At 37.2% G+C, this 22,317-nt stretch overlaps 1 protein-coding gene across 1 annotated transcript in view; it reads left to right on the top strand.

The window, feature by feature from the left end:
• Nucleotides 1–22,317, top strand: part of CFAP43 (cilia and flagella associated protein 43) — a 113,828-nt gene that overhangs the window by 63,077 nt on the left and 28,434 nt on the right. Inside the window, 7 exon segments of the mRNA XM_021699696.1 lie at nt 11,464–11,589; nt 15,297–15,401; nt 16,424–16,540; nt 17,458–17,685; nt 19,252–19,458; nt 21,530–21,619; nt 21,916–21,996. Coding sequence (XP_021555371.1) covers nt 11,464–11,589; nt 15,297–15,401; nt 16,424–16,540; nt 17,458–17,685; nt 19,252–19,458; nt 21,530–21,619; nt 21,916–21,996 — 954 coding nt within the window.

The following is a 22,317-nucleotide window of genomic DNA, read 5'->3' as shown; positions in this document are numbered from 1 at the left end:
TATTTTTGTCTTGTGTCTTAACTTTTATAATATGCCTTTTAAAATGCAGAATTTATGTTATGATCGGAATGTATTGATATTTTATTTAGAACTTTTGTCCTGTATATCTGATTTTAAAAGGTCTTCCAAAGTCTCACATACTTTTTTTTTTCTAATACTCCTTTATTTCACCTGTAATTTATTTTCATGAATGGTATGAGGTATGGATCTAAATTATTTTTTCAAATGAATAGCCCATTTCACCAGTGCTTTTTATTGAATATACCACCCTTTCTCCAGTGATTTGCAGTGCTTCCTCTGTCAATCTCTGGATTCCCATGTATGCAGTATTGTTTCTGGACTATCTATTCTGAAATTGAGTATTGATCATTTCCTAGGCTAATTCCAAACTATTTTGATAGTTATCTCTTTATAAAATTTTTTTAAAGATTTTATTTATTTATTTGACAGAGAGAGACAAAGCGAGAGAGGGAACACAAGCAGGGGGAGTGGGAGAGGGAGAAGCAGGCTTCCCACCGAGCAGGGAGCCCAATGTGGGGCTCCATCCCAGGACCCTTGGATAGACCTGAACCGAAGGCAGACGCTTAATGACTGAGCCACCCAGGCACCCCCTTTATAAAATAATTTTATACCTTGAAGGTAATTCTCCCTTTACTCTTCTTTTTCAAAAAAAGAAAAATGTTGGCCTTTTTATTCACATTTATTTTTCTATTTGAATTTTAAGATTGGCTTGTCAAGCTTAATGTAAACTCTGATTTGACTTTGAGAATACATTGCTTATCTTTGATTTGAGTAAGAATTTATTTGCTATCTCTGAAAGTTTATATATATATAATATATATTAAAATGTATTATATAAATCTTTTTAAAATTTTTTATTTAAATTCAATTTAGTTAACACATAGTATATTATTAGTTTCAGGGTAGAATTTAGTGATTCATCAGTTGCATCTAACACCCACTGCTCATTACATCAAGTGCCCTCCTTAATACCCATCACCCAATTACCCCATCCCCCTACCCACCTCCCCTCCAGCAACCCTCAGTTGGTTTCCTATAGTTTCCTATAGTTAAGAGTTAAGAGTTTGCCTCCCTCTCTGTTTTTATCTTATTTTATTTTTCTTTCCCTTCCCCTATGTTCAACTGTTTTGTTTCTTAATTCCCACAGATGAGTGAAATCATATGATGATTGTCTTTCTCTGACTGACTAATTTTGCTTAGCATAATACCCTCTAGTTCCATCCATGTCATTGCAAATGGCAAGATTTCATTCTTTAGATGGCTGAATAGTATTCCATTGTATATATATATATATATATATGTACCACATCTTCTTTATCCATTCATCTGTTGATAGACATCTGGGCTCTTTCCATAGTTTGGCTATTGTGGACATTCTGCGATAAACATTGGGGTGCATGTGCCCCTTCAAATCACAATTTTTGTATCCTTTGGATAAATATGTAGAAGTGCAATTGCTGGGTTGTAGGGTAGTTCTATTTTTAACTTCCTAAGGAAGCGCCATACTATTTTCCAGAGTGTCTGCACCAGTTTATATTCTCACCAACAATGTAAGAGGGTTCCCCTTTCACCACATCCTCACCAACACCTGTTGTTTCCTGAGTTGTTAATTTTAGCCATTCTGACTGGTATGAGGTGGTATCTCATTGAGGTTTTGATTTGTATCTCCCTGATGTTGAATGATGTTGAGCATTTTCTTCATGTGTTTATTGGCCATTTGTATGTTTTCTTTGAAGAAATGTCTGTTCATGTCTTCTGCCCATTTCTTGATTGGATTCTTTGTTCTTTGGGTGTTGAGTTTGATAAGTTCTTTATAGATTCTGGATACTAGTCCTTTATCTGATAAGACATTTGCAAATATCTTCTCCCATTCCTTAGGTTGCCTTTTAGTTTTGTTGTTTCCTTTGCTGTGCAGAAGCTTTTTATATTGATGAAGTCCCAATAGTTCATTTTTGCTTTTGTTTCCCTTGCTTTTGGAGACAGGTCTAGCAAAAAGTTGCTGCGGCCAAGGTCAAAGAGCTTGCTGCCTATGTTCTCCTCTGGGATTTTGGTGGATTCCTATCTCATATTTAGGTCTTTCATCCATTTTGAGTTTATTTTTATATATGGTGTAATAAAGTGGTCCAGTTTCATTCTTCTGCATGTGGCTGTCCAATTTTCCCAACACCATTTGTTGAAGAGACTGTCTTTTTTCCACTGGAGTCTTTCCTGCCTTGTCTAAGATTAGTTGACCATAGAGCTGAGGGTCCATTTATGGGTTTTCTATTCTGTTCCATTGATCTATGTGTCTGTTTTTGTGCCAGTACCATACTGTCTTGATAATGACAGCTTTGTCATACAGCTTGAAGTCTGGAAGTGGGATGCCTCCAGCTTTGGTTTTCTTTTTCAACATTACTTTGGCTATTCAGGGTCTTTTCTGGTTCCATACAAATTTTAGGATTGTTTGTTCCAGCTCTATGAAAAATACTGGTGGTATTTTGATAGGGATTGAGTTGAATGTGTAGATTGCTTTGGGAAGCATAGACATTTTAACAAGATTTATTCTTCCAATCCATGAGCATGGGAAGCCATCTGGCCCTGGACTCTTGTTTATTGAGAGATTTTTAATTACTGCTTCAATTTTCTTGCTGGTTATGGGTCTGTTCAAGTTTTCTCTTTCTTCGTGTTTCAGTTTTGGTAGTTTATATGTTTTTAGGAATGTATCTATTTCTTTCAGATTGCCTAATTTGTTGGCATATAATTGCTCATAATATTCTCTTATAATTATTTACCTATCTTCCGTGTTGGTTGTGATTTCTCCTCTTTCATTCATTATTTTATTTATTTGGGTCCTTTCTCCTTTCTTTTTGATAAGTCTGGCTTGGGGTTTATCAATCTTATTAATTCTTTCCAAGAACCAGCTCCTAGTTTCATTGATCTGTTCTACGGTTTTTCAGATTTCTACATCATTGGTTTCTGCTCTAATCTTTATTATTTCTCTTCTCCTGCTGGATTTAGACTTTATTTGCTGTTCTTTTTCCAGCTCCTTTTGGTATAAGGTTAGGTTGTGTATTTGAGACTTTTCCTGCTTCTTGAGAAAGGCTCAAGAAGTATATAGCTCAAGGCTATATACTTCCCTCTTAGCTCTGCCTTTGCTGCATCCGAAAGGTTTTGAACTGTCATGTTTTCATTTTCATTTGCTTCCATGTATTTTTTAAATTCTTCCTTAATTTCCTGGTTGGCCCAGTCATTCTTTAGTAGGATTTTCTGTAACCTCCATGTATTTGTGGTCCTTTCAAATTTCTTCTTGCAGTTGACTTCAAGTTTCATAGCATTATGGTCTGAAAATATGCATGGTATGATCTCAGTCTTTTTGTACCAGTTAAAACCTGATTTGTGGGGTGCCTGGGTGGCTCAGTCGTTAAGCATCTGCCTTCGGCTCAGGTCATGATCCCGGGGTCCTGGGATCGAGCCCCGCATCGGGCTCCTTGCTCCGCGGGAAGCCGGCTTTTCCCTCTCCCACTCCCCCTACTTGTGTTCCCTCTCTCACTGTGTCTCTCTCTGTCAAATAAATAAATAAAATCTTAAAAAAAAAAGAAAAGAAAACCTGATATGTGACCTGATGTAATCTATTCTGGAGAATGTTCCATGTGCAGTCAAGAAGAATGTGTATTCTGCTGCTTTAGGATGAAATGCTCTGAAGATACCTGTTAAGTCTGTCTGGTCCAGTGTGTCATTCAGAGCCCTGGTTTCCTTGTTGACCTTCTGCTTAAATGATCTGTCCATTGCTGTGAGTGGGGTGAAAGTCCTTTACTATTATTGTATTATTATCAATGAGTTTCTTTAATTTTGTTATTAGTTGGTTTTATATTTGGCTGCTCCCAAGTTAGGGGAATAAATATTTACAATTGTTAGATATTCTTCTTGGATAGACCCCTTTATTTATTAGGTTATAGTGTCCTTCTTCAACTTTTATCACAGTCTTTGGTTTAAAATCTAGTTTGTCTGAGATAAGAATGGCTACTCCAGCTTTCTTTTGATGTCCATTAGCATGATAAATGGCTCTCTACCCCCTCACTTTCAATCTGGAGGTGTCTTTGGGTCTAAAATGAGTCCCTTATAAGCACATATTGATGGGTCTTTTTTTTTTTTTTATCCATTCTAATACCCTATGCCTTTTGATTGGAACATTTAGTCCATTTACATTCAGAGTAATTATTGAAAGATATGATTTTAGTGCCATTGTATTACCTGTAAAGCTGCTACTCCTGCAAATTGTCTCTGTTCCTTTCTGGTCTTTGTTACTTTTGGGCTCTCTCTCTGCTCAAGCGGTCCCCTTTAATATTTCTTGCAGGACTGGTTTAGTGTTCACAGATTCCTTTAGCTTTTGTTTGTCTTGTAAACTCTTTATCTCTCCTATTCTAAATGACACCCTTGCTGGATAAAGTATTCTTGGCTGCATATTGTCCCCATTTAGCAAGTTGAATATATCATACCAGCCCTTTCTGGCCTGCCAGATCTCTGTGGACTGGTCTTCTGCCAGCCATATGTGTCTACCCTTATAGGTTAAGGACCTCTTGTCCAGAGCTGTTTTCAGGATTTTCTCTTTATCTTTGTAAATTGCAAACTTCACTATAATATGTTGAGGTATTGACCTATTTTTTTTTTTAATTTGGGTTGATTTTGAGGGGAGTTCTCTGTGCTTCTAGGACTTGAATGCCTGTTTCCTTCTCCAGATTAGGGAAGTTCTCAGCTATAATTTTTTCAAATAAACCTTCTGCCCCTATGTCCACAATAGCCAAACTATGGAAAGAGCCAAGATGTCCATCAACAGATGAATGGATAAAGAAGATGTGAGATATAGATAGATGATAGATAGATACATAGATATAGATATAGATATATAGATATAGATATATACATATACACCCACACACATATACATACACACACACAATGGAATATTATGCAGCCATCAAAAAAATGAAATCTTGCCATTTGCAATGATGTGGATAGAACTGGAGGGTATTATGCTGAGCGAAATAAGTCAATCAGAGAAAGACATGTATCATATGATCTCACTGATGTGAGGAATTCTTAATCTCAGGAAACAAACTGAGGGTTGCTGGAGTGGTGGGGGGTGGGAGGGATGGGGCAGCTGTATGATAGACATTGGGGAGGGTATGTGCTATGGTGAACGCTGTGAATTGTGTAAGACTGATGAATCACAGACCTGTACCTCTGAAACAAATAATCCATTATATGTTAAAAAAAAATGTAAGAAGGGAAAAATGAAGGGGGGGGAATCGGAGGGGAAGATGAACCATGAGAGACTATGGACTCTGAGAAACAAACTGAGAGTTCTAGAGGGGAGGGGGTGGGGGGATAGTTTAGCCTGGTGATGGGTATTAAGAAGGGCATGTATTGAATGGAGCACTGGGTGTTATACGCAAACAATGAATCATGGAACACTACATCAAAAACTAATGATGTAATGTATGGTGATTAACATAACATAATAAAATAAAATTTAAAAAAGAACAAAAAAAACCCTTCTGCCCCTTTTCCCTGCTCCTCATCTTCTCAGACTCCTATAATATGGATGTTATTTCACTTTATGGAGTTGCTGAGTTCCCTAAGTCTACCTTCGTGATCTAATAGTTTTCTTTCCCTTCTTTTCAGCTTCATTATTAACCATAATTTTATCTTCCATACGACTGATTTGCTCTTCTAATTCATTCATCCTCATTTTTATGGCCTCCACTTGGGACTGCATTCAGTTATAGCATTTTTAATTTCAGCCTGACTAGATTTTAGTTCTTTTATCTCTGCAGTAAGGGATTCTCTAGTGTCTTCTATGCTTTTTTCAAGCCCAGTATGCTTACAATTGTTTTAAATTCTAGTTCAGACATTTTAATTATATCTGCATTGATTAAATCTCTGTCAATCATTTCTTCCTATTCTTTCTTTTGGGGTGAATTCCTCCATCTTCCACAGTTCATTTTTCTGGTTTGTGGATGTGCAGCTTCCTTCTCCAAGACTTCTGATCGATTTCATGGGTGTTCAGAATGATCCAATCTTTATCTATCTGTGTTCCAGTGAGGAAGCATGCTTAAGGTCACCCTATTACTTCACCATCTTACCACTCCCCCTATAATATAAATCTTATATATAATATGTATTATATACATGTAATATTTATATGTAAATAAATGTATGTCTATTCAATTAAAAATTCTTCAGTGACGTTTTACAGTCTAGAAGTGACTTGGTATAATTTTGTTATTAGGCTTATTATAGATATTTTATAGTTTTTTTTTTTTTTTGCTTTTGTGAATGGGATATTTTTCTATTACATTTTCTTTTTATGTTCTTTTTTTTCTTTAAGATTTTATTTACTTACTTGACAGAGAAAGAGAAAGAGAGAGAACAAGCAGGGGGAGTGGCAGGCAGAGGGAGAAGCAGACTCCCCGCTGAGCAGGGAGCCTGATGTGGGGCTCGACTCCAGGACCCTGGGATCATGACCTGAGCTGAAGGCAGACACTTAACCGACTGAGCCACCCAGGCACCCCTCTATTACATTTTCTAATTGGTTACTACTAGTATATATGAATGTTACTGATTTTATCTTTTATATATGGTCACCTTGCTGAATTCTCTTTTTAGTTCTGATCTTTTGTCAATTGTTTCTCTTGGATTGTCTAGGTAAACTATCATATCTTCTGAAAATCATGTCTCTTATCAATTTTTATACTTCATTTCTTTCTTGTCTTATGCCAAGGGCTTCTAATATAATAGTCGTCATGAGAGTGGACATGATTGTCTTCTTCCTGACCTTAATGGGAAAGTTTCTAACTTTTAAGTGTGATACTTGCCTCAGTATCTGTTAGGTATCCTTTCATTAGTAAAATTCCTTTCTATCTCTTGTTACCTAAGAGTTTTTATTGTGAATTTTATTGTGAAGTTTATCAAATACCCTGTATTCCTCCAATAGACATTGGTCATTTTACACCAGATTCTATTTGCTAGTATTTTATTTAGAAATTTTGTATCGCTATCCATAAGTAATATTGTTTTCTTGTACTTTCTTTGTCTAATTATGATATCAGGGTTATACTAGTCTTAACAAGTGATTTGAGTAGTTTTCTATTTCTATTTTTTTCCCTGTGCTTTGGAACAGTTTGTATAAAGTACGAAGTCTCTCTCTTTTTTTTTTAATATTTGGTTAAAAACAAACAAAAAACCCACATACACATATAAAACCATCTGTGCCTGATTTATGTTAGAGGAGTTGATTCTTTTCTTTGTTTCAAGTTTTTCTACAGTCATTAGTCTTGTCAGGTTTTCTATTTCTTTTCAAGTATAGATTTGATAAATTATATTTTCTTAGAAAATTGTCTGTCTCATCTAGATTTTAAAATATATAAATGTATATAATATTCTAATTTCACATCTTTCCTGATTTTTCAGTTATAGCTCTCTATTCCTAATTGTATATTTATGCCTTTTATCTTTTTTCTTGATCACACTTTATAATAGCATTTCTATTTTATTAATATGGCACAGTTTTTATTGACTTTATTATGATAGGAGAACGTTATATGTGATTTTATACCTATATATTTGACTATTTTAGGGTTTTATCAATTGAGAATTTTATTTGTTCTTCCCTACTTCCATCAGGTTTATTTGTCCTCATTTTGTTACTTTTTTGAGTTGAAAACTTGGTTTATTTCCTTTTGTTTTCCAATGTGTGAAAGCCTCTAAATATACCTCTGAGTACCACTTTGACTATATTGCATTGATTTTGATAAGTAACTTTCTCATCTTTCCTTAGTTGTAAACATTTGTAATTCCATTTTGAACACATCAACCAAAGGGTTTCTTAGAAGAATGTATGCATCTGTCTGTTTTCATTTTTCATATTGCTTTGTATGTTATTATAGATTGTTTTGTATATCTTTCTTTTGCTAACTTTGAAATTTATTTCACTGTGGTCAGTAAATAAAGCTTGTTGAGATTATCTTTGTAGCCTTGTATCCAGTCGCTTTTTGTAACTGTTCCATGTGCGTTTGTAAAGAATATTTTATTCTCTGGGTTTTTTTTAGGGCAGGGGAGGTATAGTGTTCTTTAATTTCCTATTAGATCAATCTAATTGTGTCAAGTTTTTATATCCATATTTATGTTTTTGCTATTTGAACTGTTATTTTCTAGGATATGATTAGCAATTTGTCAATTTATCCTTGTATTTCTATCAATATTTATGTCAGATGCCAAAATGTGCACAAGAGATCTCCTCAATAAATTATTCCTTTTATCCTTATGAGATATCTATCTTTTTCTCTTTTAATGTTCTTAATCTACATTTTGGTTTTTATATTAATTTTTGCTATATTAATTTTTTTGCTATATATTTCACTTACTTATATACCTTTCTCCATTCCTTTATTTCTAACTTTCTTTTGTCTGCTAATGAATATATAGCTGGATTATTTTTTGTAAATCCTGTCTGAACTTTTTAATAGGTGAGTTTAGACACATTTATTATGATTTTGATATGTTTAAAATTATTCTTGCCATTTTATTTTTGGTTTTCTATTTAACATATTTTCAACTTATTTCTTTTTCCCTCTTTCCTATCTTCCTGGATTGCTCATACATTTTTTTATTATTGTTCTATTTTTTTCTTTACTATTTTGGGAATCATAATTCTATTTCTATATTAAAAATTCTAACTCACATGCTTCACTTTCCATTCTTCTACATCATCTGGTACCTTCCTAGTCAATGGAAGAGCACAGCAGCCCTTGATATCACCTGGAATCTTAATCCCATCCTGAATGTCCTGAATCAGAATCTGTTCTTTAACGAGACCCCCCCAGGTGATTCGTTGGCACATTAAAGTTGGAGAAGCTCTGATTTAGTGTGTATCATACTGTATTCACCCTCCAGATAAGATCTTCAGTGTGTTATTATTACTTTTTACTTTTTCAGCTTCCTCTGTTTCCCTCACCTTCTCTCAATGATATCATTTGGAATTGTAGCTCTAAATTGCTAGTTTTTAAGACTCTTAAAAACATGTAAATCTTATTTAGACTTAAGTCTTTCTACCCAACTTCCTCTGGCAGTAGTACATCCTTAATAATCCTTTCAGAGATGTGGGTATTGGTGAACTTTCTGATCCCCTGACTGTCTATAAATTATATCAACCTTGCACTTGTGTGATGGTTTAATGACTATAGAATTACAGATTTAAGGTTTCTCTTCCCCTGAAATATTTGATCCAAAGCTATTGATCCAGGCTATTCTTGCATCCAGTGTTGCTAAGGTGGGTCTTCTATTAGACAGATTCTTCTACTTGGCAATATTCTTTTCCCCTTCAGAAGTGTTTCAGATTTGGTTCTTAAGTTTCACAACATTTCTATGTCTAGACCTGGGCCTGATCCACACTGGTTGTGCCCTTCAGTCTTGAGTATTCATGCTGTATTATGTCTTTGAAAATTCTCTCTTATTATTTCTTTCAACACCGTGGCCCCCGTTCTCTTTATTCTCTCTTTCTGAAGTGTATTAGTTATAGGTCCTTCTAGATGTGTCATACAAGTGCCTTCAGTTTTCTTTCACACTTTCTCTCTCTTTATCTATGTATGTATCCATTTATTTATTTATTTATTTATTTATTTATTTATTTATTTATTTTGTTATACCCAGCAGAATTCTTAACTTATTCTTGCAGATCACTAATTATCTTCAATTGTGTCCATCTTGCTATTCAACCCATCTATTCAATATTTTTTTGTTTCAAAGATCAAACTTTTAAGTTTATAATCTCTTGATTCTTTTCATGAGATACAGTATTTTGCATCCCTAGTTACTGTAAAATTCCACTCTTGTTTAATTAACTCTTCATGTAACAAGTCTTCTGTTTATTGAATTTATTGTCTCTCTTCAATGGTCTTGTTGTTCCCCAAATATTGGTAGTCTCTTATTATTTTTATTATTGTATGCTCATCTTTAAAATTGACATGCCCCATTATAATTCCACCACACCAGTTGAACCTTCTTGGGAAGATGTGTAGAAGATCTGACTTCAGCAGGTATTCTGGTCTGTTTTCAGTAAAATGAGAAGGGGTGGGTGGTGTTGGGAAGTGGCTTGGCCACCTATCTTGTGGCGGGGGAGATGTCCTCTAATTCCTTCTAGCCACTGGTACACTCCTTGTCATTGACCTATCTCTCCCACCCAAATATTCATTCCAGTTCCCTCCACTTGGCAGCAAACACCCATGTTACTACTGTTGGGCCCCCTGGGGAGTTTTATCAAGTGGCAATATACATACAGGCAGGTTCTGTCCACTGCCTGTTTCCGATGTAGTACCCCCAACTAATCACTCTGCCAGTTACTTCTAGGTTACCCCATGCTCTTATATCTGGTGTAGCTTCTACATTTTATTAAGTATTGTCTTGTGGGCACTTGGGGCTATGATGTATCATTCGGATCCATCTGATTTTCATTTTTCAGATGTTACAGGTTCCATGGTACTGAAGGATCCTTTTTTCCCTCTTAATTATAGTAGTAGATTTATCTATTTATTATACACTTCTTTCCTCTTAATTTTATGGATTGAGGCAGGAAAGGATGATTGTAAACCCCATTCTCAGTCAACCATTTTGAAATCGAAGTCCTCAATTTTTCTATTATATTTTCTGATATTTTATTGATTTGTAAGAGCTCTTTATATATTGAAGATATTAATACTTTGTATATATGTTACAATGTATATTCTTTGGCCCTGAATTTTCTGAAGTTATAAACTTTTAAAGATAATTTTTATTTTAGAAATGTTCAAATATGTATAAAAGGAAAGAGAATAATAAAATAATAAATCCAATGGCCAATATTGTTTCATCTATACCCTTACCCACTATCCCTTCTCCTGATCATTTTGAAGTAAATCCCAGATATTATATCATTTCATCCTTACTTATTTAAGTATGTACCTCTAAAAGATAATGACTCTTTTTTTTTTTTTTTTTTAAGTAGGCTCCACACCCAGCATGGAGCCCAACATGGGGTTCGAGCTCACAACCATGAGATCAAGACCTGGGCTGAGATCAAGGGTCAGATGCTTAACTGACTGAGCCACCCAGGCACCCCAAAATAAGAACTCTTAAAACACATAACCACAATACCATCAGCACACCTCGATATCAATAATTCCTTAATTTCATTGAATGAAGTGATGAATTTACACATTTTTCTTGTTGTTTTTAGATTAATGAGTTTTTAAGGGTTAATTCTGAAAACTTAAGTGACCACAATAAGTCCATAATGCTTACTTGATAGTTACATTTAGATAAATAAAACATCTCTTTTTTTACTGACTGCTGTCTAAAGAGACTCAGTAAAGCATGTCTATAAAGTTTAATTCTTTACTTGTCATCATTCTTTCTTATTTGAAAATTCAGGTTCTGACTATGATGGAAGAAAATGAAACAGTAGATAATATTGCAAAATTAGACCAAAAGGAATTTGGCCTGGATCTTGAAGAACTGGAAAGACTTCACGATGAAAATGAGGAAGAAGTGGCAAAGGTATTGAAAAATCTAATTTAGGCACCTGAAAGAAATATAATGAAAGAAGTAAAAAGAAAATGGGAAGGAGAACTTTTCTAGGATAATGCAAATAAAACAAAAACCTAGTGCATATAAATACAATGAGTCCGAGAATTATTAAATTTGGGAGTTAGGGGAAAGAAGAGTGTCTAGGCCAGCCACACATCTGATGTTTTGTCTCTCCTTCATGACATTTGTTCCAACCATCTTCCACCATATGTTTGAACATTTTTAGAAATCCTCTCAGCCACCTTATGCCAACTTTGGACCTTCTGGTTTAGTGAGCTCTTTCCTTTCCTTTTCTTTCTTTCTTGTAGGCTCCACACCCAGCATGGAGCCCAGCGTGTGGCTTGAACTCATGACCCTGAGATCAAGACCTGAGCTGAGATCAAGAGTTGGATGCTTAACTGACTGAGCCACCCAGGCGCCACTAGGCCTTTCTTAATTACAGTTGAAATCTTTCTCCCTTTATTCACTGACTTCTCTACCCTTTGAGCATCATCTACTCAATGGCCCCTCTGAAAATAGAGAAGATTAGCAATTACCATGTTCCCTTTGTGTCTTGTCTTGTCTATGCTAGCGATCCCAGGTCCTATGGCCATCATATAATGTAGTTTCAATAGCTTCATCATCATCATGCATTTTCCCTCTGGTTTCATTATATTTGAGTATGGCATCCACAAAAGAATTCCAATTATTATCTGTCCAGTTTAGAGAAAAACACAAACTGAAACCTCTAATTCTCTAGATACTAAACTTCTGTTGCTATAGACTTTGCATCTCTTTGTGGTGGTCACATTATATTGTTTACTTGTATGGATTTTATTTTAGGTCAAAGTCCTAATTGTGTTTTACACAGAATGTTCTTAAGCTACCTCTTTCTCAACCTGCACAGTACATTTGATTTTTTGAGTGTGCAAGAATAAAAATGTTTTTTTCTAAGCAAGAGAAGGAAATATGGTTGGATTCAAGGACATTTAAATGGATTATAATTGGTTCAACAACTATATCAAAACGAGGCCGATAATTTGATGCCTTTGGCAGAGAGGTTTCCAGTCATATGCTCCAGAACTCTCTCCTGTTAAGCATGTTAATTAATGACTGGGGTAAAGATATAGAAATGAGGCATATTTGTCAAATTAGTGAATGACATGAGGCTGAGAAGGAAAGGAAATATATTGGATAACAGAATCAGGACCAAGAGGACCTTAATAATACTCAAAGAGGTAAAATTCACCTCAAGGAGGAAAAATTCATCTATCCATTCATTCATTCTGCAACATTTATTGAACACCTATTACATGCCAGGCACTATTGTCGGTGCTGGGAATATGATGACTGAGACAGATAGGTCCTGCCCACATGGAGCTAATCTGGTAGAGAAGACAGACCCTAAACAAATCTCTCTATATTGTATGATGTAAACTGAATTATGTGATGGATGTGAGGCATCTAGTTCTGTGGTCAAAGACCACTTGAAAGAGGTGACATTTCATCTGGGATTGAAAAGGAGAGGAGTTAGCTATGCAAAGAGTTAGGGGAAGAGAATGGCAGACTAAGGACGCACCATGAATGAAGGCCCTGAGGCAGAAATGGAGTATTCCAGGAACCGAAAGGCCAGAAGGGCAGTAGCACAGTGGACAGGAGAGAGCTTCATGGAATGGGGTGGGAACAGAGGCCAGCTCTGAAGACCTCATACATCATGGTAAAGAATTTGGCTTTTGTTACGCTTAACAGAAAACTATTAGAAATGATCCCATTTTCTTATTTATAACAAATAGGCACCAATATAGGGGCTTTTTCAATGTTACTTATTTTGATGGTCACAACCGTCCAAAAAGGTAGGTTGTTGTTGTCCTGACTTGAGGAAACTAAGGATTTGGACCTAGAATCACTTGGCTAATGTCTCACAACTTGAATAAAAACCAGGAAGCACTCCCAGTCTGCCTACCAGGCTTCAGGTTTTTCCCCTTCGACCCTGGCTTCATCCAAGCCTGGAATGCCTCCTCCCATTCTGGCACCAGGTTTTCCTAGCCTGCTCAGCTTGACCACTCTGCAGTGAGTTTGGGTCGGGTGCCTACCCCCATCTCACTCTAGTGTTGCTTCTCCCTCCAAGTTCATGTGTGACCACTCATCCCCACAAACCTCCTCCTCTGGCCTACTGACCTACAGACCACTGATAAACCCACCCTGATTATCCCCACCCCATGCCTCCGCTCCAGATGCTCCTTGCCACTTAATCAAATTCCTGCATATTCCCCCAGAAGCCTTCTTGATCTTCTGAGGCAGTCTTTGGTACAGAGAAAGTCTCCTCACATGCTTGTTTGCCCAATATTATTACTTTTTTTTTTAAACTCTGGGCTTTAAAGAAATATTAGCCCCAGATTGGATGTGATAGTGAAACCAGATGGTCCAGCACAGAACAGGGTTAGCAGATGACACCATAAACCCAGGCACATTTGGGAAGAGACTACTAGTCCCTGGGAAGAGTTAGTGGTACCTACCTGTCAGGGATCCCAGTCCTAAAGGGACCAGGATATTAGTTAGCTCTGGTCAGGATTTCAACCATAGGGAAAAGACCAAAGCCCAGTAATGACAACCTGGACACAGAAATAGGGACGGAGTCTGGAGGAGTTGATCAAATAGCCTCAGCAGTGGAGAGGGGAGGGCTGGGTAGGCTGGGAATCAGGCAGGTTCTGAACTGATAGGCCAAAATAGCTGTTTATTTAAGGAAAAAATAATTTAAAACTGTATTAACCATTAACTCAATGGATAAAAAAGAAATAAAATGCAAATTAAACAAAGCCTTTGATCAGACAATGAATAAAATAAACATGAATGATCGAATGAACAAATATGACATTTTCTAATCCAGGGGATATTATTCTTAACTAGTTTGCTGATAATTCTGCCAACAAAGAGAAATGCAAAAGAGGTTCTGAAGAGGATCCTAAGGACTAAAGATTGTTGGTCCTCACTTTCTTCATATTAGGTCTTTTAGCAAACTCCATTAAAACAAGAATTCTTAATCACTTAAAGGTCAAGCAGTTGGCTTACTTAAGCAGATAAAACCAATTGAGGTAACATATGTTTCTAAATGAGAAAAGGTCAATCATATGATCCCCAAGAGTCATGGGACATTTATTTATAGTGGATATAAATAATAGAAGAATTAAGTGACCCCAAGACAGAGGTCACAAACTGGCACTTCAAATATGCATTGACAAGAATTAAGCCAACATTTAGATATCTGGTAGTTTCATTAAAAATACACATTTTCAAACTTCTCTAACAAAACAGGAAGACCTGGCATAGTGGGTTCGCTCCCCAGCCCTGCACCAACCCGCCAGATCTGTGATAGTGTGCATTTTAGCTGTCTAGCCCACCATGGCCCATGCAGCTGGCCTCACACCAACTTGGCTCATGTTTAGGACCTGTTTATGTTGACACCCTGGTCCTCAAGGAAGGGAATTCCAAGCCTCCAGACTAAACTTTAGGAAAGGTCCTTGAGACAGGAAAGTGTTTCTCCCCAAGTGCATCTCAGCACGGGACAGTTCCGTGTGGTGGGGCAAGAAGACAGCCACTAAATGTGCAGCCGTGACTGATTAGTGAATTTATAATTCAGATTATTTTTTAAGAAGCCACATATTCATGTTTATTTTTTCCCTTCACCTACGTTCTGCAAGATAAGAAAGGATGCAGAGATGCATAACCTCGCCAAGGCCTATTTGGCTGAACTTATTAAAGAAGAATGCTGGAATTCGATGGCTGTGAAAGGTCGAGCTCTTAAGGTAACAGACATAATTCCAGGTACAACACCTTAGCTGATGAGAACTTTCATTGAAAGTCTCATGGCAGAAAATTTTTTTAAATAATTTTAAGATAATGCATACGTGGAAAAACATTCAGAGCATCCTTGCCCTCCCTGTACCAAATTCCACCTAGTTGTGACACTTTCTCTTGTTATCATTCTTCCCTCTCTGCTCAGTCCCTGTGCACTTCCAAGCCACCATCTCTTAAGATTTTCTTTCCTCTATGAACTACCTGCATCCACTCTTCATATCTATCTCTTCCAAAAGGCCGCTTCACTCACATTCCACATAGATCGAAAACTAGACATAATATTGTTCACAGTTCTACCTGTACCCTCTAAACATCTGGGTTTTTTAATGCTTTTTCATTGAGATTCCTCCCAACACAATTTCCCTCTTTGTGTAGGGTGACCAGAAGTCCCAGTTTATGCCTGTGGTCCTAGAGTAACTATAAGAGCACCCTTCTCACTTTCAAATATGCCTCCCTCCAATTTGGATAATGAAGTATATGGCCACGCTACATATTTGTGATTGAGTATTGCTCTTAAACAGGGTTTCATTAGAGCGGCACATTTGGGGCTGGATAATTCTTTGTTGTGGGGGTTGTTCTGTGGATTGTAGGATATTTTGGCCTCTATCTACTAGGCCCCAGTAGTATCCAAAACTCCCATTAGTGAAAATCAGATATATCTCCAGACATTGCCAAATGTCCCTGGAGGGCTGGGGAGGAGGGAGACAGGGCAAGCAAAATCACTCCTAGTTGAGAACCACTGCTCTAGAAATAAATCCCTCACAAAAGCACAGTATTTCTACCCAAAGTTTACATCATTACTAATGATGTACATTGTTTTATTTTAAAGAAAGTTTCCACTGTCAATTCCACTCACGCATGATGACCTATGAATTCATTTTGATCAGGGATAATATCCCTCACTCCACCTCTGATACAGACAATGGTACTACAAATGAATTTATTTCACCTTGCTTTTTTTTTTTCCAAGTGCTTTCACATGCCCTACGTGGTTGAGAACTTTCCAATGAAAGAACGCACGGAAGAAGAGTTGAAAGAATTAAAGAGAGTTTTGCAGCAAAAGAAGATTGAAACAGAATGTCTTAAAGTACAATTTTAAATATATATGTGTTATTTATATAAGTAATGTGTTTTATTTTAGGGTCTCCATACAGATTTGAGTTAGGATACAACTTAAGATAAGTTTAGATATTGTTTACATTTTCATTACTTGTTAATTTGTAGAATATATTTTAATAAATATAGGAGCTAAATCCACACAGTAAATCAAGAAGCCTATAATCCTATACAATACTAGCTAGCCCTCAAATAGGAGGACATGCTTTCAAAAAATGAGATTTGGGGTTTTGTTCTTGTTCTGGTCAGAAGTTGTCTTCATCTACCCTACTCTTTTTATCTTCTTTTATCACGAGGGATTATATTTTTAAATAATTGACCAAAAATGAAGTAGTATCTGTTTTGGTGGAATTATGGTTTTCCTAGAGCAATTCCACCTGTTTGTTTGTTTGTTTGTTTGTTTGTTTTAAAACAGCAATCTCTATCAGACCACTAGAAAAACATTTCCTATCAATGTAGTTTTGGTCAGAACTTTGCATCCATTCTTTTTCTGAAACATAAAATGAAGGCATTCTTCAAGTCTTCTTAACCTACACTCGTCAGTCTTATGTGAATAAGTTTCTTTGTAAACATGAAGAGAAGGTATATTTTTTAATGTTTAGGTACCAAGAAAGACTCATGATATTTATAAGCAGTTGTCATTCTGACAGAAATATAAATTATTACATACTGTCAAAGACAATTTTTACTCTCTTGACTTATCCACACTTTATCAGTTTCCAAAGCTTAAATCTCTTCTGAATCAGGATCTATCCAGCACTTTGAATTCAGTTGTTGACAAGACAATGTAACATCTAAAATGACTGAAATATTTAAGTTGTCACAAAATTGCCCTTTAGAGAATTCTTATTCTTGCATAAATTTCGTGTCACCTTTTTCTATATTAAGCTACGGAAGGAAATTGTAGAGGTTCAGTCTACAATTACCTTGGTTAAGAAGCATCATGAAGAGGAGGATGAAGAAGAAGAAGAAGAAGTGGCAGTAAAAAATTCCAACTTGCCCAATTACCTGCTTGGCAGTCTGAGTACTGATTTTGGTGTACAAGCCCCTTTGTTGTCAAGCCAATTGGAACTTCATTCCAGAGAGGAGAAAATAAACCAAATTATATTACTGAAAGTAGGTGAATTTTTTCTTTATCCCCTAAAATCTCTAAAACTCCCCATGAGGCATCTTGCAAAGGCTCAAATTAAAATCTAATGCTAACCAAATGATGTCTTTAAGGTACCTAGAGAAATATCCAGATGGCTAGTGTGTCCATGTTCTTCAAACAGAACTTGTGTACAAGAGTTGCTTTCATCTCTTTGGACTGGGTTCTATGATAACAGGTTTTCTGAAGAATACCTACCCTGGCTGACACCACAAACAAACTCTTCTTCTACTTAGATTTTCAGTAAGCTCAAAGATAAAAGAGATCCTTGAATGCCATCTTCTAGGTAACTCAGATGTCTGTTAGATCAAGATATGATTGCTTATCTATCCCCTTAACCTGGGGAAATACAATTTCCTCTCTAAGACTTCCATAACTTCTCTTCTGGGACTCAGGAATAAGGTGCAATATCCCACACACTCTAAGCTCCTACTCCTTACTCTCCACTGAACAAGTCAGTCTCAGAACACATCTGTATATGCCTACCAAAAGTTTTTGAAATTTCAGTGACAGACTGCACCAATGTGGATGCTTCAAAATTTAATGTTGGCCGTTCCTTTTCCTGAAAGTCCTCCAACTATATCTGCCATTTAAGTTCCAGCCTCCTACCATCATACTCTGCTCTCTCTTCCTATTTTTTTCTTTTCTTCTCCTCCTCCAACCCCTGAAATTCCTGTGCATTTATATCCAAAACTATTTAGTTATCTCTTTTGTTGCTCAGCTTTTGCTGACCCATGCCCTCAGTGTCTCACCTTTCTGCTGTCTTATTAAGGCATTGTCCTACAAGGTTAGTTTCAGCCCAAGAGAAATTCTGGTGTCATCTGTTAAGATCATCTTTCTACCTGCTTTAATGGTTTCGTCTTCAGTAGGATAGATATACAGACTGAACTCTGATGGTAAAATAAGGCTACTTTAGTTGACCATCATTCCACTCACCAGCACAGGTGGGAACAATCCAATCGGACCCACGGCCACCTGGACAACTGGCTGATCCAGCTAGCCAACTTAGGTCCCCGTCCTACCTGAGAATGACCTGACCATATTGTGTGTGGTTGTGCTTTTCTGGAAATTCTCCAAACAACCTCTATAGGCCATCCTTTCCTTACCACATCTCCCCCAAACAAGGCTTCAAAGGAAAGACATTTCCCAATTTAAAGATCACATATCACTTTTTAAGTATTTTATTATGGATTTTTTTAGAACGTATACAAAAATTGAGAGAATAGCCCAGAGTCTCCAAGTATCCATCATCTACTTCAGCATTTATCAACATACCTGCATACTGAGTTACGGTTTCCATTTCAGGAAGTAGATTGTGATATAACAGTTATGCTATTGCCTTAATCCTACCCATGATAGGATGCCACTGTTGATTACTGAACCAAGAAATGACTTAATATAAACTGTATTTTAGAAAGATTAACTTTCTGATAATTTATAAAGTGATTTTGGAAGGAAAGTAAAACCGTAAGACCATGTTACTAGTAATGATCTATAACATGTGATGTGTTCTCAGTATTACATTGATATTTCAGGATGTCATTTACAAGGTAAAAACTGCTTTCAACAATGAGTTTGATGCTGCATATAAACAAAAAGAGTTTGAAGTTGCACGTGTGAAGGAAAGAAATGTAAGAATTAAAGAAATTATTTTAGATTTGGACTTGGAAGAAGTGGTCTGGCAACCAGAATTTGATGATTGTGAGAAGCCAGAGAGAACCCTCGTTGTGGAAAACAAAGAGGTACTGGCTAGCTGTGTTATCCCGTCCCTTTTCTCTCAGGACATTTTCCCATTCTTACTTACTCATCTCCCTGTGTGCAGTGCTGTACTGGAAGTGACTGTATCAGGTGGTATTCTTGGTCACAAGAAACAAAAACAGTTGACATTGCCTCAGCAATGATGAGAATTTCTTTTGGAATCCTATGGAATCTAGGGAAGATTTGGATGTCAAGCCTAGAAAGAAGCAGGGACCAAAGACTGAAATCTCATGGGGAGTCAAGAAGTCCACTTTCTTCATCTCTTAGCTCACCTCTGTCTGCATTTCACCTTCCTCTAGCAGTTTCTACTTTATTTCTCCTCACTCAAGCAGACAGCTGGTCCAAACTAGAACCACTTAGTCCTAATTCCACATTTGACTAGAAAGAGTTTCATTGACCCAGCTTGGGTCCAGTGCCTCTATCAAAGAAGTTTGGATCACATTGTGGAAGAGAGCCTGATGAAGTTCCAGTAATTATCTGGGTCACTAAGGCAGGATGGATCCCAGAGAAAGGGGGCTCAGTGGTCAGCCTTTTTTTTTTTTTTTTTAAGAGAGAGTGTGAGGCAAAGGGGTGGGGGGCCGTGCAGAGGGAGAGGGAGAGAGAGAATCTTAAGCAGGCTCCACGACCAGTCCAGGGACCAACATAGGGCTAGATCTCACCACCCTGAGATCATGACCGGAGCAGAAATCAAGAGTCAGATGCTTAACCAACTGAACCACCCAGGCACCCCACTGGTCAGCCTTCTTAAAAGGTGTTTGGCCAGAGGTGGTTACAAGTAAATGCCTAAAGAAAATAATTAAAATATAACCAAATTTAAAATACTAAAAAAAAAAAAAAAAAAATCCTTGCTCATATGAAACCAGCTTGAATGCTTTGGGATAAAAAGTAATAGTGTTACTTAGAAATAACAGCAAACACTTATATAGTCCCTATTAAAAGCCAGGTACTGTTCTAAGTGCCCTAGATAGATGGAAACTAATTTATCATTATAAGACCTTACAAGGTAGGTATTAATATTACCTCTATTTTACAGATAAGGGAAGTAAGGCACAGAGAGGTTAAGTAGCTTGACCACCGTTAGAAAGCTAGTAAGTGACAGATTTGGGGTCTGAACGCAAACCCTTATCCTTCAGAGTACATCTTCATCTCTACAGTCTACTGTACTTGTTTAAGGAAATTATTTCTTCCAGAACCGGTCTCCTGCCATGTAACCTAAGTCTCTGGAGCACTGTGATAGCAAGGACCTCTCTCTGCGGCTCTCACCAAGATCCTGCTGGGGGCAGTCTTTGTATGTGCATAATTAACCTCACCACACTTGCTTCTTCTCTAATCCCTTCTACATCAGGAGAGTGATCTTGTTACAAGCCAAACTTATTATGTCTTTCCCTTGCTTAAAACCCTGCAGTGGCTGCTCATTTCACCTCAGATAACAAGCCCCTTTGTGACTGCCTACCTTGCTCTGGGCCAGCCACACTCTCGTTCCCACAATTCCTTGAATGCTCCAAGCTATTGACCTTGCAGGACCCACATCCTACAGGATTTGGCTTAGATGACATTCCTTTGAACCCCTTTCCTGTCCCTCTAGTCTAAATCAGATCCCTGTTATAATCTCTTTTTTTTTTTTTTTTAGATTTTATTTTATTTTATTTGAGAGAGCGAGAATGAGAGAGAGTACATGAGAGGGGGGAGGGTCAGAGAGAGAAGCAGGCTCCTCGCCGAGCAGGGAGCCCGATGCAGGACTCGATCCCGGGACTCCAGGATCATGACCTGAGCCGAAGGCAGTCGCTTAACCAACTGAGCCACCCAGGCGCCCCCCTGTTATAATCTCTTTAGTGATGGAGAAGAGCTTTGAGAGCTAATAGAGAAGTAACGATCAATTTTCCCAACGCTCTCATTCTAGATCTCATCTTTGTCCCAAGATAGGAAATTGATTGTGAAATCTGGATGGTTCCTTTATCCTCTCGATACCTTCTAACCTCCTCCCTGCTGTGTGAAAGGAAGGTTTGGTTTAAATTGTGTAAGAACAACAGCATTAAACTACATTTTCTCTTTCAGATTACAGCTCAGAAAATGCTTAATCCATGGCTGAAAGCCAAAGCAGAATTGACCGCAACCCGTGAAATGGAGCGATGGCTTCTGACACGGGTATGCAGTTTTGCTCAAATGTACCTAAGACCCTCTTTCCTTTAGGTATATTTGTTCCTAATTTGATTGAATTGTCTTATACTTTACTCCACTATAGAAACACATCACGGCATTTGTCATGGTCAGAGATCCCTGGAATCTCAGGGGCCTCCTTCTCCTCTTCCCTTCATGCCACTCGCCACCCTCCCCAATTCTAAATGCAGTCATTCTAACATTGGGTGGGAGGCTGCCTCTGGTTCTACCAGAGGGCTAGGTCTCTGTCTTAGCTACCCTCCCTGACCCTGGCTCTTTTCCAGGGCCCCGACACAAGGCACCGAGCCCTGATGGACATGATGGGAGGAATTCTGGAAGTCAAGAAGGAAGATATTTTGAGAATGGTGAGATTTCTGGACATTCTTATGGAAGATGGAATGGGGTAGAGAGAGCTACTCAAATTTGATCGTTTTTGTCTATATTGACCCGAATTTTAGAAATTCTACAGCAACAAATATACAACCTCCCAGTACCTCATAAATATACCACATTAGGCAAGTAAGAAATTTGAAACTGCAGACTTGCCTCCCTATCTTACATAAAGCAAACAAAAGAACAAAACAAGCAAACTGGTTTTGGTCTGGATAGAAAGCAATGATAATGTTGCATCTATAATTCTCTGGATATAACATGAAACATTCCCTTCGATACGTGCCTTAGGTGTC

Source organism: Neomonachus schauinslandi, chromosome 6 (genome assembly GCF_002201575.2).
Source record: "Neomonachus schauinslandi chromosome 6, ASM220157v2, whole genome shotgun sequence".
NCBI classification, from domain to species: Eukaryota; Metazoa; Chordata; class Mammalia; order Carnivora; family Phocidae; genus Neomonachus; species Neomonachus schauinslandi.
The sequence above is the reverse complement of the archived record's forward strand: the minus strand, read 5'-3'. Positions and strand labels throughout refer to the sequence as shown.